The sequence below is a fragment of the Platichthys flesus genome, chromosome 6 (genome assembly GCF_949316205.1).
Source record: "Platichthys flesus chromosome 6, fPlaFle2.1, whole genome shotgun sequence".
Taxonomy (NCBI): domain Eukaryota; kingdom Metazoa; phylum Chordata; class Actinopteri; order Pleuronectiformes; family Pleuronectidae; genus Platichthys; species Platichthys flesus.
In genome coordinates, this window is record NC_084950.1 from 134,280 (window position 1) to 161,063 (window position 26,784).

Genomic DNA, 26,784 nt, shown 5'->3' on the forward strand with positions numbered 1-26,784 from the left:
AGTGTGTGAGCACAGGACCTGTGACATATGGGGACCAGGGAGCCCCCTGGTGTGAAGGACCGTGCACTTTCCTCCTCTACGGAGTGGGATTAATTTCCCCTAACCTAACCGGCCAGTGCCTCCACCAGGTTCTCGCTTCCTGGTCCTCAGTCCAGTAGTCTTGTGCTTTCATGACTCTTAGTCAGACGTTCAACTCTAATTTGAGAATAGAGTCATGATATCCCTAATCAGGGACCCTCTACCCTAACCCTAACCAGGTGACCCCTTGCCTGAACCTAACCTTTAAACCCTAAGCAGGGCATTTTATCTGTATTAACTTCACCCAAGAACTTTATTGTGAGGATTATACGAAGACTCCACACCAGTTGGTTTGATTTAGCTTTAATTGGAGAGTAAAAACAGGATGAATGACCAGAAAAAGGCAAATATTCCCTGAAAGACCCCACCCAACTAGGTGTAGTATGGGCCTATAATAGATTTGACTGGAGCTATTAATTGAAGCCACACAAGAAATCATATTGGATTGTTTCGTGAAAAAGGTAAAACTGTGATGCCAAAGGAACTGGCAAATTCAGAAATGGGAAATTCTGCAAAGAGGAGGAGCTAGATGGGGTATAAAAGTGGGTGGGATGTCCCAGCAGTCTCAGACTGACACCACCACTGGGATGACATGACTTAATTCAAACTGACATACTTACCTGCCCTTGCCTGAAGAAGAAACAAAAGATTTCGAAACGTCGCGACAGGGCCAGACTAAAGCTAAATTTGACTTACCTTATACTTACCTGACTAAGCAACGAACCCTCCCTCGGACGAGCGGAGAGACCTAAGCCTCAATTATGTACATTTGTAAATAGTTCGTTTGAATAGTCCACGTATCTATAATCATAGCGTGTAGTAACTAGTGTATTAGTGTGTGAGCACAGGACCTGTGACATATGGGGACCAGGGAGCCCCCTGGTGTGAAGGACCGTGCACTTTCCTCCTCTACGGAGTGGGATTAATTTCCCCTAACCTAACCGGCCAGTGCCTCCACCAGGTTCTCGCTTCCTGGTCCTCAGTCCAGTAGTCTTGTGCTTTCATGACTCTTAGTCAGACGTTCAACTCTAATTTGAGAATAGAGTCATGATATCCCTAATCAGGGACCCTCTACCCTAACCCTAACCAGGTGACCCCTTGCCTGAACCTAACCTTTAAACCCTAAGCAGGGCATTTTATCTGTATTAACTTCACCCAAGAACTTTATTGTGAGGATTATACGAAGACTCCACACCAGTTGGTTTGATTTAGCTTTAATTGGAGAGTAAAAACAGGATGAATGACCAGAAAAAGGCAAATATTCCCTGAAAGACCCCACCCAACTAGGTGTAGTATGGGCCTATAATAGATTTGACTGGAGCTATTAATTGAAGCCACACAAGAAATCATATTGGATTGTTTCGTGAAAAAGGTAAAACTGTGATGCCAAAGGAACTGGCAAATTCAGAAATGGGAAATTCTGCAAAGAGGAGGAGCTAGATGGGGTATAAAAGTGGGTGGGATGTCCCAGCAGTCTCAGACTGACACCACCACTGGGATGACATGACTTAATTCAAACTGACATACTTACCTGCCCTTGCCTGAAGAAGAAACAAAAGATTTCGAAACGTCGCGACAGGGCCAGACTAAAGCTAAATTTGACTTACCTTATACTTACCTGACTAAGCAACGAACCCTCCCTCGGACGAGCGGAGAGACCTAAGCCTCAATTATGTACATTTGTAAATAGTTCGTTTGAATAGTCCACGTATCTATAATCATAGCGTGTAGTAACTAGTGTATTAGTGTGTGAGCACAGGACCTGTGACATATGGGGACCAGGGAGCCCCCTGGTGTGAAGGACCGTGCACTTTCCTCCTCTACGGAGTGGGATTAATTTCCCCTAACCTAACCGGCCAGTGCCTCCACCAGGTTCTCGCTTCCTGGTCCTCAGTCCAGTAGTCTTGTGCTTTCATGACTCTTAGTCAGACGTTCAACTCTAATTTGAGAATAGAGTCATGATATCCCTAATCAGGGACCCTCTACCCTAACCCTAACCAGGTGACCCCTTGCCTGAACCTAACCTTTAAACCCTAAGCAGGGCATTTTATCTGTATTAACTTCACCCAAGAACTTTATTGTGAGGATTATACGAAGACTCCACACCAGTTGGTTTGATTTAGCTTTAATTGGAGAGTAAAAACAGGATGAATGACCAGAAAAAGGCAAATATTCCCTGAAAGACCCCACCCAACTAGGTGTAGTATGGGCCTATAATAGATTTGACTGGAGCTATTAATTGAAGCCACACAAGAAATCATATTGGATTGTTTCGTGAAAAAGGTAAAACTGTGATGCCAAAGGAACTGGCAAATTCAGAAATGGGAAATTCTGCAAAGAGGAGGAGCTAGATGGGGTATAAAAGTGGGTGGGATGTCCCAGCAGTCTCAGACTGACACCACCACTGGGATGACATGACTTAATTCAAACTGACATACTTACCTGCCCTTGCCTGAAGAAGAAACAAAAGATTTCGAAACGTCGCGACAGGGCCAGACTAAAGCTAAATTTGACTTACCTTATACTTACCTGACTAAGCAACGAACCCTCCCTCGGACGAGCGGAGAGACCTAAGCCTCAATTATGTACATTTGTAAATAGTTCGTTTGAATAGTCCACGTATCTATAATCATAGCGTGTAGTAACTAGTGTATTAGTGTGTGAGCACAGGACCTGTGACATATGGGGACCAGGGAGCCCCCTGGTGTGAAGGACCGTGCACTTTCCTCCTCTACGGAGTGGGATTAATTTCCCCTAACCTAACCGGCCAGTGCCTCCACCAGGTTCTCGCTTCCTGGTCCTCAGTCCAGTAGTCTTGTGCTTTCATGACTCTTAGTCAGACGTTCAACTCTAATTTGAGAATAGAGTCATGATATCCCTAATCAGGGACCCTCTACCCTAACCCTAACCAGGTGACCCCTTGCCTGAACCTAACCTTTAAACCCTAAGCAGGGCATTTTATCTGTATTAACTTCACCCAAGAACTTTATTGTGAGGATTATACGAAGACTCCACACCAGTTGGTTTGATTTAGCTTTAATTGGAGAGTAAAAACAGGATGAATGACCAGAAAAAGGCAAATATTCCCTGAAAGACCCCACCCAACTAGGTGTAGTATGGGCCTATAATAGATTTGACTGGAGCTATTAATTGAAGCCACACAAGAAATCATATTGGATTGTTTCGTGAAAAAGGTAAAACTGTGATGCCAAAGGAACTGGCAAATTCAGAAATGGGAAATTCTGCAAAGAGGAGGAGCTAGATGGGGTATAAAAGTGGGTGGGATGTCCCAGCAGTCTCAGACTGACACCACCACTGGGATGACATGACTTAATTCAAACTGACATACTTACCTGCCCTTGCCTGAAGAAGAAACAAAAGATTTCGAAACGTCGCGACAGGGCCAGACTAAAGCTAAATTTGACTTACCTTATACTTACCTGACTAAGCAACGAACCCTCCCTCGGACGAGCGGAGAGACCTAAGCCTCAATTATGTACATTTGTAAATAGTTCGTTTGAATAGTCCACGTATCTATAATCATAGCGTGTAGTAACTAGTGTATTAGTGTGTGAGCACAGGACCTGTGACATATGGGGACCAGGGAGCCCCCTGGTGTGAAGGACCGTGCACTTTCCTCCTCTACGGAGTGGGATTAATTTCCCCTAACCTAACCCTAACCCTAACCCTAACCCTAACCCTAACAAGTTTAAAAATCCATAGATACACGGTATCAGGATGATTCACAGCCACAAGAAGTGAAGCTCACATTAGAATCAACAGGGGGGAGGAGTCTGAGGGCCAGCCTATATATAGAGGAGCCCTCCGTCTCCTCACTGTTGCTCTGATCTTCGTAGGGGAAAGACCTCACTGCTCAGAACTGGTAGCCATTTCATCCCATCATACGTGCCTTTTTGACCTGAAGAAGACCCAAGAGGGTCGAAACGTCGTCAGGTGGCACGTTAACACGAGTGACTCGGTCACGTGTTTTTCATTTTTGATTTTTATTTTCACTTTTTTTATTTTTTGAAGTTTTTGATTTTATTTCATAAATTGGACATTTTATATACAAAATTTATTATAAATATCTCCTTAATAAATAGAAAACAACTACAACTATATTAAAAATTATAATTCATTATATATAAATAACAAAGGCGACACAGACTTATATTAGAAATTCACACAACACAAACATGACCTTTTATGACCAAATTGACAGAGGTTGGACGACGGTGGTATATGGGAAACGACAAGGTCGTCCCTACCATCGCAATAGGGACCAGGTAGCCCCCTGGAGGAAGGACAGCGCACCTTCCGCCACCTTTAAAAGGAGGCGGATCAATTTCCCCTATCCTAACCCTAACCCTAACCCTAACCCTAACCCCAGCGTTCCCAAACCTAACCCTAACCCTAACCAACCCTTCCCCAAACCTAACCCTAACCCCAACTCTCCCAAGCCTAACCCTAACCCCAACCCTCCCAACGCTAACCATGACCCAAATCCTAAACCTAACCCCTCCGGGACCACCATCATTCACCGGCCCAATAACCCTGACCTCAACCCCGTTTTAATACCATTTATATCTACCTTCTCTAATAGAATCACCGGATTACATAATACCATCAAACGGAACTTTACCCATACCCAAACAATACATCCGGCTTTCCATAATCATACCACCATATCTTCATACAGGAAAAATAAGAACCTTCATAGCCTATTAATAAAATCAAAATACTCAGACAACAAACCATCAACACAAACACAATACCACACACACTACAGACACAGAAAATTCATTTCAAACCCCCATAGCAATACGGCATTCCCTACATTAGGCTCATTTACATTAAACACCAGCAACGTAGTATACATTATTACATGCACCACCTGCAATAAACACTATATCGGCGAAACCAAACATTCTATCCTCATCCGACTCAGGCAACATCTCTACAACATTGGGGAAGGCAAATTAACCACCCACCTGGTCAACCATTTTCAACAACACCCCACCAATAACTTAATAATATCAGGTTTGGAGACTAACGACCAATGGACTGTTGGGCAGAGAAAGCGGGCGGAAAAACTGTGGATTCATAAAATGAACACCATTGTGCCTACGGGCCTTAATGACAATCCCATCCAGTTGCGACAGGCCCGGGGAGCATCCTGACCCGCCTCTTTCTCTGCCCCATGGTCCCTGCTGATGCACTCTGCCTGGGGATCGAACCCTGGTCCCCGGGATGGTGGAGGTTGTGCTCTACCAACCTGACCACGACCATCTTATGAAATAACCTCCTGGATTCACCCTAACCTAAACTTCCAAACCAGATTTCACAAAACAGGTCAGTAGGCCAGTGCAAAAAAAATCAAAACCCTGAACCCTGAACCCCAATCCTAACCCAAACCTAACCCTAACCCTAACCCTAACCCTAACCCTAACCAGGGACCCTCTATCCTAACCCTAACCACAGGGCCCCTTACCTAAACCTAACCTTGGACCCCTGAGCAAGGCAAAAAATCCTGGAAATACTTTACCCAACTACTCGAAGCAGGGATCTAAATGACGAACGGTCTAAAGTCGATGGACACAGTGTATGCAATCTAGACACAATTGAATACTCCACACCAGTTGGTTTCGTCAGTTTTAATTTGGAAGAGCATAAACAGACAGGAAGAAAGACCTCAAAAGAAGGCAAATTATTCCCTGCAATACCCCACCCAACTAGGATAAAAATGGTTACAGTAGAGGACAAGGCATCCCAAAAAAATACGTACCTGGAGCTTGTGATCTGGATTCATATAATATTGCTATTGTAGTTGGTTGAAAAATAAATTGGACCAGGTAGCACCCTGGAGTGAAGGACCGTGCACTTCCCCGCCACCTTTTTAAAGGAGGCGGGTTCATTTTCCCCTCACCTAACCCTAACATCCAATGACCCTGAGTTCCACTACTGATGATGTGTTCCATAAAACTAGGAAATCTAAATAGTGCATATAGAAAAAAATAGTCCAACCAACGACGTTAAAATTAAACAAACCAATGCAATTTAAAAAAAAAAAACAATTCGGCAAAGGGGATATGTGAGAAGGGGGAGTATAGATGACGTGCGTGGGCCACTGCATTGCCTTTGACTCCCCAGACCAAACTGCCCAGTCGTCAGATGAAGCGGGGGGAGTCATCGAGATATATTTTCTAAACCTAACCCTAACCACTTCCCAAGGTCGTAGAAGCTCATGGTACCAATCGATCCGCAGTACCCAAATTAGTTCAGACGAAACCACTTTCCAAGTCTCTACGACCTTCACAAAAAAAGTTATTCAAGAATAACTTTTTTCCTTCTCCAATGTGCTTTCATCCCTAATCCTAACCATAACCCCTCCCACTTCTTGGAATTTGCTTGTTAGACCCTTTCCGAAGGTCATAGGGGCTTGGGGATGGTACCAATCGATCCGCAGGACGACCCAATTTAGTATAGACAGATGCACTTTCCAACTCTCTCCGACATTCACAAAAAAAGTTATTCAAGAATATCTCCTCGGATTGTTTTTTTTTTTTTATCGTTCGACCCCTTCCGAAGGTCGTAGAAGCTCGGGGATGGTACCAATCGATCCGTAGGACCCAAGACAAAACCACTTTCAAAGTCTCTCCGATTTTCACAAAAAAAGTTATTCAAGAATATCTCCTTCTCCAATGTGCTTTCATCCCTAATCCTAAACATAACCCCTCCCACTTCTTGGAATTGGTCGTTAGACCCTTTCACTCTCTCTATCCCTTTCTTTGCTCCGACCTCTCTTTTTTCCCTTCCTTTCTGGCAATCTTTCTCTGTCTTTCCCCCCCTGCCTCTCTCTTCACACCCCCCCCCCCTGTCTCTCTCTGCAACACACCTCTCCTTCTCTCTCTCCCCTCCTTCTTTTTCACTCTGTGTCTCTCTCTCTCTCTCTCTCTCTCTCTCCACCCCACCCATGTCTGTCTCTTTCTTCGTCTCTTCCTCTCGCTCCATCTAGAACCTCCCTCCCTCTTTCTCTCGCTTACTGTGATTGACAGGTATAGCCTCAGGTGATCACTTTTCTTATCTTCTCAGGTGTGTTCAGTCAATACTTGTTCAGATCTGTTCTTTATGTCAGTGAAGCTGCAGCAGGTGAGTTCCCCTTTACTCACTTTTCTTTAGTATAACATCTAATATGTGTAAGATAAAAAATACATAAACGCAATAGCATTACATTTACAGCAATTACTACAGCTAACAACTCTACATCTACAAACAATTCAACTAAAAACTGTACATTTTTTACATGTACCAACTGTACATCTACAAACACATCAACTAACTCTACATCCACTTGCTCTAGATCTAAATGTATCATTATATGAACATTCTGTGAGAAATGTAAAACAGTCGGAAAATTAAATACATAAAAAACTTTAAATCGTCTCTATTGAAAAACAATATGTATTTTTCGTGTTAATGTTAGCTAGTTTGTGGATGCTTTTATTGTGTGCTGTTTTTGTGACAACAGTTAGTCATGTTCTACCGCAGCATTTTCTTCTTTAAAACAAAGTGCACCTACGATAGAAAGCAGAATCTCCGTCTCTGCAGCATGAATGAGAAATTCATAGTGACACATCAGGTGCTACAGTATCACTAGGACTGTGGTAATAGTGTGACCTAAACGAGTGAACGTGGAGAGCAGCAGAGGATACAAGCTGAAGCTGTGCCTGGGTATCAGCCCGATATAAATTATAATCAGGCTGGAACCAGGAGCTGTTGCTCCAGTCTGAGGTCAATTGAAGATACTGGAAAAGATCAGAGTAAGATGTGGAGCTGATGGTGTGAGTGTTGGTAACCATCTAACCCAAAGCCTGCAATTTTTTAATGAAGGAAGACACTGAATATAAGTGTGTTGATCTGTTCAAGGTGCATGAAAGCAATAGGCAGATTTACGCAGCTCTTTTCAGGATTTTAACCCTAACCCTTTTTCTCTGATAATCATGTTGGAACAGTTTGTTCTTTATGTAGAAGTTCAGTTGATTCCCATAATTACTGCTGAGGCTCAAACATTCCACTCAAAGATCATCAGTCCCTTCAGGGAGTAACCACTGTACTGCTGTTTGAATGGATGATCAGTGCAGAAGAAAGATTTAACAAGAGGATTTAGTTGTTTATGTCCTGGTTCAGGATCAATTCAAAATTGATCCACCGGATTTAATATAAATGTATTTTCGTTTTATTAAAATATTTTCATCAGTGATAGAACACCTGCAATTTAGAAACATTATGATCCTGTTGCCTATATTTGAGCATCTGTTTATACATCAGAAGACTCCAACATGTTCTAGAGGAGCCCATCACGATCTCTGATCAGGTGAGTGTGTGGGAAGAGGATGGAGAAGCTGGGAAGAGAAGCTCTGTGTGTCATGTGTCCCCCGACCTTCTAGAAAGAACTAAGATCAGGTTTAAGACAAACCTGGACCGGCTCTAATTATAAGCTTTATCATTAAGGAAGGTTTCTACTCTTAAACGTCAGATGGTGAGCTTATTCTACAGGAGAAGAGCTTGATGCTGAAAGCTGTGGCTCCTCCTCTACTTTTAGAGACTTTAGGGAAACAGCCTGAATTATGGGATCTCAAGGCTCTAGTGGTGATATGGTACTAATATCTATTTTAGGTATGATGCTGCCATGTTATTAATGTAGGTTAGGAGGAGGATTTTAAATTCTAAATGTAACCGGAAGCCAGTGTTATGAAGCTAACACAGGAGAAATGTGCTCTCTTTTCCTGGTTCTCGTCAGGACACGTGCTGCGGCATTTTGGACAAGCTGTTGAGTCTTTAACGACTTACTGCTGGAGCCTGATAATAAGGAATTACAATAATCCAGTCTGGATGTAACAAAGGCATGGACTCGTTTTTTCTGCATCTTTTTGAGAAAGGATATGTCTGACTGAATATTATGCAAGTGAAAGAAGGAGGTTATAGAAATTTGTTTTATGTGGGAAGTAAAGGTCAAATCCGATCGAAGATCACTCCCAAGTTCCTGACTGTTTCATTGGAAGAAGGGATGATATAGTCTAGAGCAGCTTCTTCATTAGATAATATATTATATATTATAGGTATTATAACCTCTGTTTTATATGAGTTCAATAAGAGAACATTTTCATCCAGGTTTTGATCTCCTTAAAAGAAGTTTAGTTAATTGATTACAATGTTCTGGTTTTATTGACAAGTATAAGTGGGTTTCATCCACATAGCAGTGGAAATTTACCGAGTGTGTCCTGATAATGTTTCCTAGTGGAAGCATATATAATGAAAATAAAATTGGGCCGAGCACAGAGCCCTGTGGAACAACATGGTTAACTTTGGTGAAAACCAGTTTAAGGCAGTTCTCTGACCTCCAATAAACTGTTTTAGTCTCTGTAGTAAAATGTGATGGTCAATAGTGTCGAACGCTGCACTGAGATCTAAAGGACGAGGACAGACACAAACATCTGAAGCTATTAGAAGCTCATTAGTGAATTTAACCAAGACTGTCTCTGTGCTGTGCTGGGTGGCAATTAGCTCTGTTTGATGAATTAAAATGCGCAGATAAATTTATTATCTGCGCACATTTAGGATGATCATTAAATCTAAATTTAAAGTAATCTGCGATCTTTGTGGGACTTATGAATTATTCATAGAATGTTTGATTACTTTGTGTATCACGTTCTTGGCTGAGATACGCGTCAGTATTAACCCAAACCCCAAAATACATGGTTTAGCAATTTTTAATCTGTAGTTTTAGAGATAACTTCTAAATCTTGATTGTCTTATGTGTATGTTTAAACTTACACATTTTGTTTTACTGTTGGATATTTTCCGATCCATAACTCTAACCCATGTTGTTCCTACATCCCTGCTAATGGAGGTTTTTGACACTGTAGGTGCTACAGTCTCATTCTTGAAAGCAGTGGATGTAGTGACTCGAACCTTAACCCTTCATAGAATGTTTGATTTCTTCTTGGTACACTTCAATTCATGTGTATCATCACGTGTTTCTGAACCTGAGACGTGATGAACATGTTTTCTTCTCTTTCAGAATCCATCATTGATCAGAGTCTATCAGAGAAACATGATCAACATGATCTTCATCTTCATCAGTGAGTTTAATTGCATCATCATCTCATTTATCACCATTCATCCATTCATCATCTATTCCACTTATGATCTTGAGGCTCATGGGGGGGGGGGGGGTTAGAGCAAATTCCGGATGACATTGGGTGAGAGGCGGGGTCAAAACCTGGACAGGTGATCTGTCCACCACACCTGTGATTGTGTTGGACTGTGGGACGAAGAGAAAACACACAAACACAGAACATGTGAACTCAAAAACGGATTCGAACCGGGAACAGTGCTACCCACTGCACCACTTTGTCGCCACTCATTCATATCTAACTTGTAAATTCTTCTTGTTGTTATTGTAGAGTTTAAATAAATCTATCTGTCTCTGTAGTTTTTCTTCCAGTGAGTCAGCTCCAGGACCTCCAGGACCTCCCGTGTCCTGGCAGCTTGTGTAGTCCTCAGCTGGGGGACCTGATGGTGGGTCGAGCTGCTCAGCTCTCAGCCTCATCAACCTGTGGTCTGGATGGAGCGCAGAACTACTGCATCATCGGATACTTGGAGGTCAGAAGTCGCTGTGGGTTAGGGCTAGGTGATATGATATGATAAACTTAATATGATATATACAATACAATAAATAAGGATATGTATATAATAGCATTTGATGTATAATGTAAAATAAACACAGTGTCAGTGAAGGATCTTTTTTTTTTCTCTCTGACAGGTTTCTGGCTCATGTTTGAAATTTATATTGAAACATGTTCAGATCTGTCATTTGATGTTTTTCTCTTCTACTTCTCTCTCTTCGCCCTGAGGAGCATTTCCACTTCTCCTCCTCATTACGACATTCTCCACTATGTCTCTTCTCCTTCACTCCGTCCCTTCTTCTAGAAGTTGATGATGAAGATGACAATAATCATGATGTTGAATATCTTTTCATCCATTAGGAGGAAAATAAATGTTTCACATGTGACTCACGTCTGCCGTATAATCGCTATAGCAACCCAAACAGCCACCGCATCGAGAACATTATCACAACCTTTGACCTTGAAAGAAAAACAAAATGGTGGCAGTCTGAGAACGGTGAGTTGAGAAATGAGATAAACCTCTTGTGACCAGTAGGATGTCATGAGTCAATCAACTAAACCTTTATTTATTTTTTTACTGTGTTTATTGATTTTCACATTTAGAAATAATTAGAGTAACTCATCCAATTCTTGTTATTATTATTGCCAGTTAACAAAAAATAGATTCACAAACAGACCCTAGTCAGAATAGAGGTTCTGTATGTTTGAAAAAAAATAATAATAGAGATCACCCCATGGGGGAAGTTCCAAAAAGAGGAGGCCAGTGAAATTTGGAAATGAACAGCAGATAAAATTGCGATTTTGGAGGTACCTGAAAAACTGTCCTTAAGGGAGTGAAAATTAGTCAACTAGGTGTTGAAAAGATGGAAAAACATCATCCTCATATAGGTCCCTCACAGTTTGTGTATCTAACTTAGCACAGATAGAAATGGCACTGTTCATTGATGATGAGGGAAAGATATGATTTTCCTCTAATGGTGGCATATAAAGAGTGTCTGTAATCCAGAATGGCATCTAAATTTAAAACAAATTTTAAGACCACAATTACATTTTTTTTCTGTTTCCAATGTTTGTTACCCAATAATAGAACAAAATGTTCGTTAGCGCCATTCCACCCAATGCTTTGGTATCTGAGAGGCGGTGGTCTAGTGGCAGAAACTTGGACTATGGGCAGAGAAGGTCTCTGGTTCGTCTCTGGTTCGGCTCCACGGAGAAACAACAAAAAGACGAACCTGGATTGATCTGTCCAAAACTCCATGCTACCTGCATGAGTGTGTCTGTGCATGTTTTTGGGACTAATAAATGCATCTTAATCTTAATATAGAAAATGTTAATCTTGATAGTGTTGATTCTAGCAGCAACAGACAGACAGGGACCATCGCTCAAAAATCTTGAATAATTTGCCTGAGAAAAGAAAGAAAATTTATCCTGAAGCCTGGTCTGATAAGACAATTGGATCATAATTATAGCTAGAGACGGTTATAACCAGCCTGTTGACCACCAAAAAGAAATCGATGCTAGTGAAAGGACAATTGAAGTCTCCTCCCAAAACAAGATAATGTAATAACCCTAACCCAGACAAATCTGGCAATTTATTTAGCTTTGGCCCCAACAATGTGAAATATAGTGAAAGCAGTCCAAACTCGTACCAGAAATTAACAGTGGACAGACTTAAGAAATTAATAAAGTTATAGATCAACACATTCCTGCGGAGCTACCGTAAAAAACATTCTACATTTTCCGTGTTCCAGGAACGCCCCAACTAAATATTTATTCAAACATATGTTGGCAGGTGTTCATCATGTCAGTATCCAGTTCAATCTGGAGACCGTGTTCCAGTTCAGCCACCTGGTTCTCACCTTCAAGGTAAGCACACACTGACACACACACACTCACCTGATGTGATTGGAGGAGACAGTGATTCCCAGTATCTCTCAGAGACCAGTACCTAGTAAATCTGGTTGATAAAGGTAATGATAAATCTGCCATGAGGCACCAACGGACATCTTGGCAGGTCACATATTGTACGGTCATCTTGTCAAACATGATATGGGTTAGGGTTATCTCTGCATGCATAAGCAGAGATAATACTTAGAAGAATATGATTATATCATTTTCCATTACAAAATTCAAATTTAATTAAAAAATGTTCGGCAGAAGAAGGTTCTCTGGAAATATTTTTACATTTTAATGTCAGAACAAGATCAAGTGTGTGAATTAAAAAGTGAGTGGGTTTTTCACATGTTGGTTCTATTAATGGAGCGATCCTTGTGAGCTAGTTAAGGCAGCCAATCATGTGACAAACCTCAGTGTGCACAATCATCTATAGTACACACCCACCATATTGGTCTATTTTAGCAGAAAAAATGTCCCATCAATCCCTTTGCTCCCACTGCTGCTGCGTCAGTGTTGCTGTCAGTTGCTCTACTTCCCCAGAATCCACCTGTAGGGGGGTTAGAAGTGGCTGCTTTTCACATCATATCTGCTTTTCACATCATGTGATCATATCTGGGAGAGTGACTAAGTCAAGCCTAGACACCAAACACTAACCTGTTCTACTATTGCAATACACATTTTAACGTGAGGTGTCTGCCTGAAATCAATTAAATGCTGAACTGAGGCAAAATTTAAATCAATTTTGAAATCACAGACTATAATGATTTTATCTGTCCTGAAAATAAGCTCAGAAAGAAATTCAGAGAAATCAGATAAAAACTTTAGAGTAAAGTGCAGGCGGACAATATGATAGGTAGATGAACTGGTTTGTGTGATGTCAGGCTTGGATGTATGAGGCTGACTGTACAGTTTTCAAATGAGTTATAACTACCTTTCAGTCGAGGGTTGATAGATAAGTCCGATTTAGAGATTGCTGCAACCCCCCACCTCCGCCTGTGCTTAGAGGAATATGAGTATTAGTATGGCCGTGTGTGTGGAGGGGGGGCAACGCTTAATTTAAACTTACATATTCACCCTACCGCACCCAGGTTTCTGTTAGACATAGTAAATCGATCTGGTTATCAGTAATCAGATCTTTAATAAATAGGGATTTTGGATTGAGTGAGGTGATATTTACTATCTGCATTTATAGTTCTATTGTTTGTTAATCAGAATCAGAATCAGAAGTATTTTTTTGCCAAGTAGGTTTACACCTACAAGGAATTTGCTCTGGTTATTGGTGGATACAATGAACATAGAAACATAAAAACACAATAAATACAACATACATAAGAAAAGCAATAAATATAGAAAACCAGTATATATTTACTCACTGTTTACTTCTTGTTTACTCACTTTTTTCCAATATTTATACAAAGTAAAATTTATTTTGACAAACATTTCTAAATAAGAATATATGAAAGATAAAAGATCAAAACTGTGAAGTAAAAAGTGAAATGCAAAATGCAAAACAGTAAACAGTGTCCGATTGCAATATGCAATGTGCCGGTTCGAATCCCACACTTTCCCATCTGCATGCCTAAGGGTCCTTGGCAAGATACTGAACCCCTAAATGGCCCCTCATAAAATGTTGAGTGTTCTAAAAATGTAAGTCGCTTTGGACAAAAGCGTCAGCTAAATGACATGTAATGTAATGTAATGTGTGGGGGTGGAATGAAAGTCCGAGTCAGGTGGGGGTCCCGGGCCTTGTAATGATATATTTGTTGTGTTCACTTTTATTAGAGTCGCAATGTGCTACTCCTCTATATTAATTTAGTTGGTCTGGGGGCAGACACAGTTACTATAGGAGAGTGTGAGGTATATTGTGAGGGTGACTGCTCTACGAAAAGCCCAGAGAAGCGTATAACTGCAACTCTGCCTCCTGGTCTAAACTCTAGATCAGGGGGGTCCAAACTTTTTTTCCCGAGGGCCACATACAGAAAATATACGAAGAACCGGGCCACTCACTAGATGTGAAGTATACTGCCTCACTTCGAATGCACTAATATTGGCAAAATCGATCAAATGCAGGTAAATGACGTTTGATAATTTAACATGTTTGAACAAAAAAAGCCTCCATCATAGCTCTCCATTAGTAGATTTTCATTTTATTTTTTACAAAAAGGTTGTCAGGTCATTCTGTCACTGACAGCCTCAGATTGGTTCTCCCCCTTCATTGTCCTGTATGAAGAGAGAGACAAGAAGAGAAATAGGGGATGTGGATATCTCAAGCTTATAACGCAAATAAATTATTGCTGTTATTCATCAACATTATTTGACTGAATTTATTAAGTAATTTGGCTTATTAACAAATTAAAACTCTGTGTATATTTTTAACTCTCATGAGAGATGTGATCACAGACACATATTCTCCCATTTTAGCAGAGAGCTTGGCATTTGGAAACTCGCATTTGATTTCGGTCAGCGTGGGGAAGAGCGCTACATTGAAGTTGTGCAGTTGTGACTCGAAGAGACGGAGCTTCACACGGAATGCTTTCATGTGCGCATACATCTGGTGTACCAGCTGCTCTTTGCCTTGTAGTCTCTTGTTCAGGGTGTTGAGATGACCAATGAGATCAACTAAAAAAGCCAGGTCTGCCAACCATAAAGGGTCACTGATCTCAAGGAGTGGTCTGCCCTTTTAATCGTAACGCGTTAACACGTTACGATTAAAATATTAAATTACAGGATTAATTCGTTTTTTTTAACGCATTTAACGCATGCGCACAATGACGCTCTAATGCAGTCAGACGGAAACTGCTATTCAATCAAACGAACAACATGGATAATTCTGATGTACCTGAGAACCTTCTGGACGGGAAGATCGTGTTCCAAAAAAACTAAGATCGCACATTCAATAAAACCAAGGTGATATGTACACTCTGTGGGAAGACCTTATCGTTTCACAGTAGTAATACTCGCAAAAAGTACCACCGCAACGCGAAGCATGCGTTGGTTGGCGAGGGGCGTTCAAGTGCAATGCGCCAAACCAGCTTCACTCGCAGGACACATTTTGCAAAAGAAGCGGTCAGCTTTACTGTCAGAGAATGTGAACAAGTTAGTTTACCTCACCAACTGGCTAAAGAACAACTTAATCATGATTAATCCATAGAAACCTGTGATTAACTTGATTCAAATTGTAATCATTTCACAGCCCTAATATATATATATATATATATATATCCATCCCCTTAGCCAGCAGCTTTAAATATGACTATATCACCCGCTCTGGCTGGTTTCTCACAATAGAGTCGCAAATAACCACAGGACGTTCCTCAGCGGGTGTGTCGCTGTCTGAGGAAAATCAACTGTTGAGCTCAGGCTCAGCAGCTGTTCTTGTGTTGGTAGGATTTGTCTATATCAGCCACTTCTATCTGCGTTGTCTTGATATTAATGGCCTTAATGGTCCTTTGGCCAAGTTGTTCTACCAGCGAGGTATCTGACCATTCCATTATTCTCGCTCTAGATCCTGGTGATGTAGATCAGTGTGTCGATGGCTCGTTCCTGATGTCGTCCATTTAGAGGAGGTGAAATTTTCCTCTAGAATTGGTTTGTCATAGTCTCATTCAGTTTTTCATGAAGGCTCTGAGTATCCTTTGTTTCCTTCCATTGTGTGTCTGATCTTAGGGTGTCTGGTGACTGCTCTGTCGACCAGTTCAGTTGCTGGTACTTTGCTCCTTTACTCCGTTACTATCAATAACTTTCATATACACACACAGTATATATATACATAAATATTTATATAAGTGTGTGTCAGTGATATTTCTTCCTCTTGTCTCTATGCAGAGTTTCCGTCCAGCAGCCATGTTGGTTGAGAGATCGAAGGATTTTGGAAAAACGTGGAAGGTTTTTCGTTATTTTGCAGAAGACTGTTCACTTCATTTCCCTTCAGTGTCCAATGAGCCGGCTGACAGTGTTGATGACATCATCTGTGACAGTAGATACTCTGGATCAGAACCGTCCACCAATGGAGAGGTGACACACTCATTATTTATAAAAAACACATAGAATATGTGTGTGAGGTCAAATTTAGAAGATTTTTTGTTTTCTTTTTCCACTAGGTGGTGCTGAAAGCGCTGGATCCAATATTTGAAATACGAAACCCGTATGCACCAAATATCCAAGGTGATGGTTTGCGACAGAGAATGTTGGATGTCTGTTATTAATAAAAGTCAAAACTTTATAACCAGCATTAACATTTGTGTAAATACAATAAAATAAGATAAATATATAATGTTTTTGCTTTGGACGTATGAAAAGAGCATATGTCGACCCTAACCCTAACCCTAACTGTTTTTATTCATCATCCTCAGATCTGATCACTTTGACTAATATCCGGGTGAACTTTACTCGTCTCTTCACGCTCGGTGACACTCTGCTGAGTCGAAGACGCAGGAACCCTCTGAATAAATATTACTATGCTCTTTACAACATGGTAGTCCGAGGAAGCTGCTTCTGTAACGGACACGCCAGCAGGTGCACACCTGTGGACGGACGATATGGGGATGTCTTCACCCAAACTGGCATGGTACACCAGCTCATGCTGTTTCAGGCATGAACTTTAGTCAGCACGTGTTCCTGAGATTTTCTGGAAGTTGCTCTACATGATCTGCTCGCACTCAACCCCTCGCCTGAATGTTCCCCACATTTTCCTGTTGTGAACAAGTCTGACCCAGAAAATCTCCTGCTGCTGCTTCACAAGAGAAACACTGTCTACACAACATTAGTCCAGACAACCCTAGCACTGAAAACAGCTTCAGTGACATCAACAATTCATTTTAATATTGGATCACAAGTCAATCATTTCCAACTGGGGCAAGGGGAGAAACAGGAAACCTGGATGTGAACAAAATAGCCTTAATAACCCTAACCCTAAAGAATAAAATAAAAGATGGGTCCAGATGATTTCATCACATTTCTTTCTTTAAACTGTTTGAGCAAATGATCACATTTTGAGTTTTCAGGTGATTCCAGATGTACTGTACTCTACAGGTTTATGGTCGTTGTGTTTGTCAACACAACACAGCTGGAAACAACTGTGAGAGATGTCAGGACTTTCACCACAACTCCCCCTGGAGGCCAGGAGGAGGAGACACAGCTGGCATCTGCAGAAGTAGGTTGAATGGATCTTGCTGTTGAAAACAAGTACATTTCAAATTACATTTTTTTGTACGATATTTTATACAAGTTATTTTTTTTTTTAAACAGACAAGGTTTTGTGAATCCTATGAAGCTATAGCTTTTATCTAATTTATGGAGTTTTTTTATATACATTTAATCTTACTTTTCAAACAACCCAGCATTACTATTACTATAGACAGGATTCATATGAAAAATAAGTTCATTTTGGGCAATTTCTTATCAGCGGGTTCATTCTTGTTTGTTGTTTGGAATAAAAACATTTCATAATTTTCACTAATTTGTGTTTCATGTCCTCTCAGGATGTAACTGTCATGGTCACTCAGACTCTTGTCACTTCGACGAGATTCAGTTTGAGGCGACGGGTGGCATTAGCGGTGGCGTGTGTGACGACTGCCGCCATGACAGAATGGGTCCTCACTGTGAACAGTGTCGACCTTTTCTATTTCAGGATCCTCAGAGAGCAGTGGACGACCCTCAAGCCTGCATGGGTAAGCTTCCACTGATTTCATTCATTGAGATCAAACAAGTTCCAATTTCTCCATTTGTTTTTAAATTGAAAAGTTGTAAAATTGAAAGTAAATAAATTGAGGATATTTGTAATATTATCAAATCTTAGTGGAAACAAAACCATGGTCTTGTTTTAAGACAATGAGTCACAAGTAAATTAATGTGGAAATGTATTTATGAAGCTAAACTTTCATCAAGGATAAGATATTAAAAGAGCAATAAATGACATTTAAGCAACATTACAATAAGATAGATAGATGGAAGCCCACAGTATCCCTTCAGCAGAGACTTGAAACCCTCTGACCTTGTTGCCCTGTCTCCCTGGTGCACAGTGTGTCAGTCTTAGGTTTAAAGGTCAGAGTTAAAGGGTATGTTACACTAGTAATGGGTCAGATGACATCATCTCATGATTAACGAGATGATGTCATCTGACAGGATGATGTAACAACCACTTCCTGTGTTTCAGCTTGTGACTGTGATGCAGCAGGAGCTCATGGCGGCGGCCTCTGTGAAGCTTGGACTGGTCAGTGTCTCTGTAAAGAGAACGTGGAGGGTCGGCGCTGCGAGCTCTGCAAACATGGCTTCTACGGCCTGAGGCAGGACGACCCGGCCGGGTGTCAGGGTAGATTACATTCATCTGATGAGTTCATAAACAAAGAGTGTTGAAGCTCAATCTACATGATTTGTGTGTGTGTGTGCGTGTGCGTGTGTTTGTTTGTGTTTGTGTGTGTTTCAGTGTGCAGGTGTCATGCTTTGGGAAGTGTTGGGTCTTGTGACCAGCTGACAGGAAGGTGTGAATGTGACAGTTTGGCGAGCGGCCCGCTGTGTGATCGATGTCCGGTAGGTTTCATCTTAAAGTTTTACCTCTGACAGAAATTTTCTTTTCAGATCAACTTTATTGATGAAGAAAACACAGGAGCAGCTCAGACACAGTTAAAGGTTAAAGTTCACGTTGTACGTTGCACGTTGCCTCCTAGGTGAACACATTCTGGGACGTAGGAGGGCCCTGATGGACACTGTCAAAATTGTCTTTAATTATAATTAGTGCATTGTAGTAATAATGACATCAAAATAATTATATCTTATAAAGAATTAAAAAGTACTTAAAAAACTGGTAATGGTACTGTTTGTGATACTTTAAGGAGAGATATTACGTAAGATTTTTGTGTTGCTGTCCTGTTCAGGAAGGTTTCTGGGGTTTAGGAAACTCAGCGGTCAGATGTTCGCCATGTGACTGTGATGTCGGAGGAGCTCAAAGCAACATGTACGTTCTGTTTTATTCTTATTTGAAATGTTCAGTTTTGTCACCAGCTGTCATCAGGTGTCATCAGGTGTCATCCCCTCAGACTCATCAAGCTGAACTTGACTTATGATCCATTTGAATTCATCTTATGTGAATCAGTCCATAGACGTCTCCCTGTCTTCTCAGGTGTTCTCCAGAAGATGGACAGTGTAGCTGTTTACAAAACATGATAGGTCGACGCTGCTCTGACCCCGCCCCTGGTTTCTTCCTACCTTCACTTGACTACTTCCTGTATGAGGCAGAGCTCGCAGCTCCACTTCCTGGAGGAAGCGGTTCTTCCACTGATGCCTCATCATCTTCTTCTTCTCTGGTGATTTCAACAAATAATGTTAATTTAAAAAAAAAAACACTGTTTTCTGTAGTTTTATTGTTTATTTTTCATGTATTTCTATGTATTTTGTATATGGTGATTCTGTCTTTTTTACATGAAGTATTCTTGCATATTTTATATGTACTGTACATGTAGTATTTCTGTGTTTTGCAGTTGAATCCGGGTGTGTTACCTGAGTTTGAGAAATACTACAGAGAGCAAGGTTTTGACTTTAAAATCACCAACGGACGAGTGGTTGTGGTTCAGAGGACTCGTCGACTCAGCCGCAGGAGGAGACAGGTGAGTTGTCTGATGTTATACTTTGTACTGACTAGTCTGATTTCTCAGCCAATCAGATTGTCCCTTGAGTCTTCGAGATAATTCAACAAATCCTAACCCCTTACCCTTTCCGTTGATTCTTTCTTTGGGTCCTGCAGTCAACCAGCATCCCTCTGGACCCAAATCATGCCCTGCAGATTATCCCCCGTCAGAAGACACGTGATCAGCCAGTCACCTGGACGGGCCTGGGATTGGTCAGGGTGTTAGAGGGGGCTGGGCTTCGATTCACTGTGGATAACCTACAATCATCAATGGGTTACCAATTAGTGATTCGCTATGAAACAGAGGTTAGAAGAACCTTCAGGGTATTTCCAGTTCTAGTTCAGGCTCTGGTTGTGCTTCAGGTTGTGTTTGTGGTTCTAGTTCACGTTGTTCAGTTCAGGTTGTGGTTGTTGTTGGTAAGTTACTCAGACTAAACTCTGAAAACAAGGTTTTGATTCTCATCCCTCTGGACCTGAGCTTTTTTGATTTGATTGGACCACAACCTCCTTACCACTAATCTTGAGAAGTTGGTCTGTTTGACAGAGTCCTGATCAGAACGTACATTAAAGGGAGAACCAGACTCGGGGTTAGGGTTAGACCAAGGAGCAAAGAGAGACACAGACTATGGGAGGAAAAAGACACATAGTTAGTGACATGTAAATAATTGATGTTGGGGGGCAGAGAAACAGAGAGAAGGGGTTGAAAACATTTTAACATGTTTTTGTTTGTATCTATATTGTATGTAAAACTGCATTCCTTAAATAATAGGTGCTTTACAAATAAATTGTACTATTATAATGATTATTAATATAAATATTCCTATTTATAATATTTTTGTTTAATGTATATTAAATGTAATATATATGTAACATAATGATGATTATTTTCCTTCTTCTTTACTTTAAATGTTTTTTCCTGATCTTCCTCTGAGGCTCTGTCTGATTGGCTGGCTTCAGTTAGCATCATCATGACGTCACCAGGTGACGGTGGCTGCAGTAGCAACCCAACAGGAAGTGAAACTCTGATTCTTCCTGGAAACTCCAGGTAAGTTGACTTTGGACTGGCTGCAGACATGACCATTCAGGTCACATATGCAGAAACAATAGTAAATGTCTGTTTATCTATTTACTTACTGTTTGTTTTTGTTTGTCTCCAGAGGACGTGGTCTGGATTCTTCTGTGTGTCTGAATGCACAAGGTCGTTACTTTGTTGACGTCGTCTTTAGCAAACAGTCTGGACCTGAAGGATCTCACATCCTCATTGACTCGGTGAGGAGAACTTCCTGAGCTCAAATAAACTTCTGCTATAACAGCAATGGACCAATCAGAGGTCAGAATCAGTGTGTTTGGTGTGAACTACTGGCTGAGGTCAGGCTGGAGTCCAAACAGTCTCATGAGGACTCTAAAATGTTTTCTTCTGTATGGGGGGGCTAGGGTTACAAGTTACTTCAAATTGGAAATATCTACCGTCCATGCTGCACACATTTGTTCTAGATGGTATTGTTAATACATTTTTTTTTTTTTATGCTTTCACTAACACACCACAGAACACTCCTTATTTATGTGAATCTAATATCATTAAACCCTGAATCTGATTCTGATGTGTTTTCAGATAGGCCTGATTCCGAGAATAGAGTCCGTCCAGAACTTCTGCTCTCAAAGTGACCTTGAATCTTTCCGCCACTTTCGTTGCATCGGATTGGCTGCTGAGCTCCAACCACATGATTCACTCCCAGAAGTCTGTGAGGCACTGATCAAGAGCATGTCAGCACGAATCCACAACGGGGCAGTTCGTAAGTAGTGCAACACGTTGGTAGCTGTTGTACATACATTCAACAATGTGGAAGAGATTTTTCTTCATCATTTAAAAACATTAAAACGATCTGTTGTGAATTTATCTCCATTTCATCTGTCACCAGCTTGCAGGTGTAACTTCATAGGCTCTCTAGGGCCATCTTGCAGTAAACTAGGTGGCTTCTGTGAATGTAAACCCAATGTGATGGGCCGTTGCTGTGATACCTGTGCACCAATGACATTTGACTTGGGACTCGACGGCTGCAAATGTAAGAAAGTCTCATATTTAGAGAATCTGAGGTTTCTAAAATGATGCGACAAGATGAAAGATTTTTTTCTATGTTGTCGTTTGCAGCGTGTGAGTGTGACACTCGTGGTTCAGTGTCGCAGCTGTGTGATCAGGTCAGAGGTCAGTGTGCGTGTCGGCCAGCCGCGACGGGGCGTCGTTGCAATCACTGCCACCGAGGATTCTGGGGTTTCCCCTCATGCCGACCCTGTGAATGTAACAATCTCTCTGAGACGTGTGATGAAGAGACCGGGGAGTGTGTGAACTGCAGAGAACACGCCACCGGATCGCACTGTGACAGGTCAAACACATTCATCCAGCACTTTACTAAGAACATCTGTGAACCTGCTTCATGCAATCGACCAATCACCAAATCAAGTGCAGGCTGAACAGAGTAAAAGGTGTATATTATAAAAAATATATTGAGATCTGGTGACCAGCAGATCCTGTGATTCCCATTATTTTCATTCTCATTTATTCAGTGACACGTTGATTATCATCCCATCATTGGTTAAAGGCCATCAGTCAAACCACTTTGTTTTATTAACAGTGACTCCTCCTTCTAAATTGACAATGGACCAAAACAAAACCACATAACAGAGGCACCAGTTCTCCAGCCTGGACTGGATTAGATGCATTTGGAATGTCATAGACTGGACTAGACTGGCCTGGGCTGAGGTAAACTGTAGGGAAGTGGAACAGACTTGACTGTCCCGACCTGGACTGAACTAGGCTAAACTGAAGGGAACTGGACCAGACTGGATAGAAGTAAAGTATTGTGAACTGGACTCTACTGGTATCTGTTGGACTTGTGTCCTGGGAGAGGATCCTCACATGTGACTGCTCATAAACCTTCTCTGTAGCGTGACTCTTGTTCAGTTAAGAACAGAGGAAGTTGCTCCTGGTTAACATCCATGAGACAAATAACATGTGGTTAATTGATCGATTGATTGAAGTGAAGTGGAACAGACTTGACTAGACTGGACCTGGACTGAAGTGAACAGGACAGTCACACGTGTAGAATATGACACTGACTAGTGACGACATCACTGTCTGTAGATCAGTTTGCAGTTTAAATGTGTCACTGTATTGTTTATATGTTCTTACTGACATGTGATCATGTTAGCTCGTCACAACTGGTTTAACTGTGAATATATAATCATTACACCAACACACACGTGAGATGAGTATTTGTGTATGTCAGAGTTCACCATTTAAATGTGCTCGCAGGTTTATGAATCAGAAACACAGAGATATGAAATGATGACGCCTTTGTTACTGATGCAGATGTGTGGAGGGTTACTATGGAGACCCCGTCTCCAGACAGCCCTGTCAGCCCTGCCTCTGCCCAGATGTTAAGAACAGTGGACAATTCTTTGCCACTTCCTGCCAATATGACCCACAATCCCTCAGCCTGACCTGCATTTGCCAGGAGGGGCATACAGGTAGGAGCTGGGTGTTTCAAGGAATCTCTGGAAGAAATGTTTGAAAAATATTTGTCCTTAGATTGTCTTTGACAGCTTCTGTCCAGTGTTAGGTTGGCAGGGTTTCCACTAGGATTATTCTGCAGACCTACATTAAAGGTCCGGAGTCCATGTCCCTCCGCTGATCTGCGCTCACTTTACACAGTCAAATATTTTGCACGCACTCGCCGCCACCTGCTACACACGAGACAAGACATGACACGCAACTCTGTTAAAGTGATCAAAATCATTAATTAATAACTAAATACATGTGATTATCAGTTTGTGTGAAGAGTGACAGAGATGAGCAGACACACACACACACACACACACACACACTCTTGCAGACAGGAGAGAAATTCTTCATGCAGATTATGATACAACATGGTTTTTCAATGTTTATTTATTGTTGCAGAAGAAGCAACCGCGTTTATCAAGGAACATAAATATGAATTCAGCAGGTTTTTATAAAGATCAGTTCTTACAGTGATTATAAAGCATCAGAGGAGCAGAGCCTCGATACCTTCAAAGCTATAATAGGATTTTCACCTCGAGAGCATCAAAATGATCATAATATAATAATCACTATTTTTGTTATAATGTTATTTATTTAATTATGCATTTTGGGGTTGTAGAATTACAATGGGGGGGGTAACTCAGCATAACTCTCGAGCCCCTGTCAGAAGGGACCCCCCCCCCCCCCCCCCCCTTTGCCACTAACCCTAACCCACCTGAAATAAAAACACTTTCAGGTTCACGATGCAACAGATGCAGCCCTGGGTTCTATGGAGACCTGACGTTGCCAGGTGCCCGTTGTGCAGAGTGTCCCTGCAACAACAACATCGACCTGGACGACGGCAACGCCTGTGACAGCCGGACCGGTGTGTGTCTGTCCTGCCAACACAACACGGTGGGACCACACTGCCAGAGCTGCAAACTGGGCTACTATGGAAACGCTCTGGTCCCAGACTGCAAAGGTACAGATAGAGAGTATATTATTATTAGTAGTAATAGTATTAGTATTAGTATTAGTATTATTATCATCATCATCATCATTATTATTATTATATTATCATTATCATTATTATCCTGTAGCTTCTTCTCGAATCAAGATATTTTATCCAGCCCTCAATACTCTCAGTCCGGCCTCCATGCTTGAAACTGTCAAAGTTTTCAGGTCAATTTAGTTAAATTTTATTTGTATGGTAACATTATCTAACCCTCGCCATGTTAGAGTTGTGATATACAGCATTAAAAGCAAGATAGAAGAAAAAGCACAATCTGACTACTTCAACATGGATGATATCCCTTATGTATTGAAACTATTATGTATTTCCCAGAATGCTCCTGTGACCGGCGTGGGACAGAGGTTACACGTTGCCCTCTGGGGAGTTCTTGTTTCTGTGATCCAAGCACAGGACAATGTCCGTGCAGGACAGGTGTCGTGGGAGTCCTCTGTGACCAGTGTGAGGACGGATACTGGAACCTGGACGGACCGTCAGGATGTCAGCCCTGCAGCTGTGATCCTGTCAACTCCTTCTCCAACATCTGCAACAAGGTCAGACCTCAAACTAAGAAATAATCCAAATGACCACAGGTTCGGTTTTCATCCACAATTTCTACTCTGATGTCATTCTTTTTTATTTTAGCTCACACTGCAGAACAGACACAAGATTCTCAGGGTCATTGATTGAAATATGTTCTTCAAATGAATGATTGATTCTCAGTGAACAACAAATAGCAGGTTACATGGTATTTACAATAAACAATAAGAGAGAGACACATTAATACACATAAATACAATATATAAGGTCATAAATAATCATGTGATGTGTTCAGGTGATGGGAGAGTGTCCATGTCATCCTGAGTTTGGAGGGAGACAATGTGATGAATGTGGAGAAAATCATTTTGGGAATCCAGACCTGCAGTGTATCTGTAAGGGAGAACAAACTCACACACACACACACACACACACATTTTATACAACAACTGTGGATTCTATTTCGATTCATCACTTCCTGTTCTCAGCATGCGACTGTAACCTGGAGGGAACCGAGCGTCCATCATGTGACCCTGAAACCGGGGAGTGTATCTGTCGAGCTGGAGTCACCGGTATCTTCTGTGATGAGTGCGCCCTCGGCTACAGCTCGGCATTTCCAGTGTGTGACGAGTGCCATCCGTGCACCGCTGTCTGGGCTGAAAGTGTCACGGATGTCCATCGGGCAGCACAGAGGATGAGAACCTTCATCCCTCGCCACGGCAAAGACCAGCGGCCTGGAGAGAGTCACCCCCGGCACCAGATGCTGCAGATGCACTCCAAGCTTGACAGCCTCACCAATCTGACAGAACTGTCATCGCAGAAGTTGGAGAAGGTGGAAAAACTTTGTGTGAGGGTTGGGTGAGTTCCTTACCGTCCTCACATGTTGGTTCTGAAATGAGGATGTTTCATCTGTTTTACAGATTTCTTCCTCAATTGTTGAAATGAGTCGTTGTTGAAATGAGGAAAGCTCAGACTTCTTATGACGCTGGACGGCCGAGCTCCATCTCTCCATAAAATATTGAAGTTAATGAAACATTTGTAAATGTTTTCTGTCTCACAGGAAGTTGAAAGATGCCATTGATCCAAACATGATCCTGATCGATCCGTCTCCTCTTCTCGACACCGAAATGGAAAACATTCGTCAGGAGTTTAAGAAGCTGCTGAAAAGTGTGAAGGAAAATGTGATGGAGCTCCCACAGGAAGAAGAAGAAGAAGAAGATGTGGACGGTACAGAAATCTGAGTTCTCTCTGATTCACTATTGAAATGCAAACGTTCATCACAGACTCAGAACTGACAGAAGCTGATAGATTGATGAATGGATTCAATCTGCTGAACTGATTATATCCTGTGACTGTTGAAGTAACATTTTCCTCTATGACATGAACAGAGTTCAAACTCTAATGTTTAAGTAATTCA

General features: G+C 41.5%; 1 protein-coding gene across 1 annotated transcript in view; it reads left to right on the forward strand.

Annotated features, from left to right (window-relative positions):
- The window catches only part of lamb4 (laminin, beta 4), a 53,049-nt gene that overhangs the window by 20,176 nt on the left and 6,089 nt on the right, over window positions 1-26,784 (forward strand). The window contains exons 2-27 of the mRNA XM_062389553.1: window positions 10,160-10,220; window positions 10,586-10,743; window positions 11,127-11,262; window positions 12,559-12,632; window positions 16,488-16,676; window positions 16,763-16,826; window positions 17,015-17,229; window positions 17,694-17,814; window positions 18,143-18,331; window positions 18,817-18,972; window positions 19,087-19,190; window positions 19,535-19,614; window positions 19,780-19,963; window positions 20,138-20,263; window positions 20,401-20,589; window positions 21,216-21,328; window positions 21,441-21,552; window positions 21,896-22,076; window positions 22,203-22,346; window positions 22,433-22,664; window positions 23,651-23,808; window positions 24,579-24,803; window positions 25,167-25,384; window positions 25,666-25,762; window positions 25,856-26,225; window positions 26,428-26,594. Coding sequence (XP_062245537.1) covers window positions 10,160-10,220; window positions 10,586-10,743; window positions 11,127-11,262; window positions 12,559-12,632; window positions 16,488-16,676; window positions 16,763-16,826; window positions 17,015-17,229; window positions 17,694-17,814; window positions 18,143-18,331; window positions 18,817-18,972; window positions 19,087-19,190; window positions 19,535-19,614; window positions 19,780-19,963; window positions 20,138-20,263; window positions 20,401-20,589; window positions 21,216-21,328; window positions 21,441-21,552; window positions 21,896-22,076; window positions 22,203-22,346; window positions 22,433-22,664; window positions 23,651-23,808; window positions 24,579-24,803; window positions 25,167-25,384; window positions 25,666-25,762; window positions 25,856-26,225; window positions 26,428-26,594 — 4,063 coding nt within the window. The remainder of the gene's footprint in view (window positions 1-10,159; window positions 10,221-10,585; window positions 10,744-11,126; window positions 11,263-12,558; window positions 12,633-16,487; window positions 16,677-16,762; window positions 16,827-17,014; window positions 17,230-17,693; window positions 17,815-18,142; window positions 18,332-18,816; window positions 18,973-19,086; window positions 19,191-19,534; window positions 19,615-19,779; window positions 19,964-20,137; window positions 20,264-20,400; window positions 20,590-21,215; window positions 21,329-21,440; window positions 21,553-21,895; window positions 22,077-22,202; window positions 22,347-22,432; window positions 22,665-23,650; window positions 23,809-24,578; window positions 24,804-25,166; window positions 25,385-25,665; window positions 25,763-25,855; window positions 26,226-26,427; window positions 26,595-26,784) is intronic.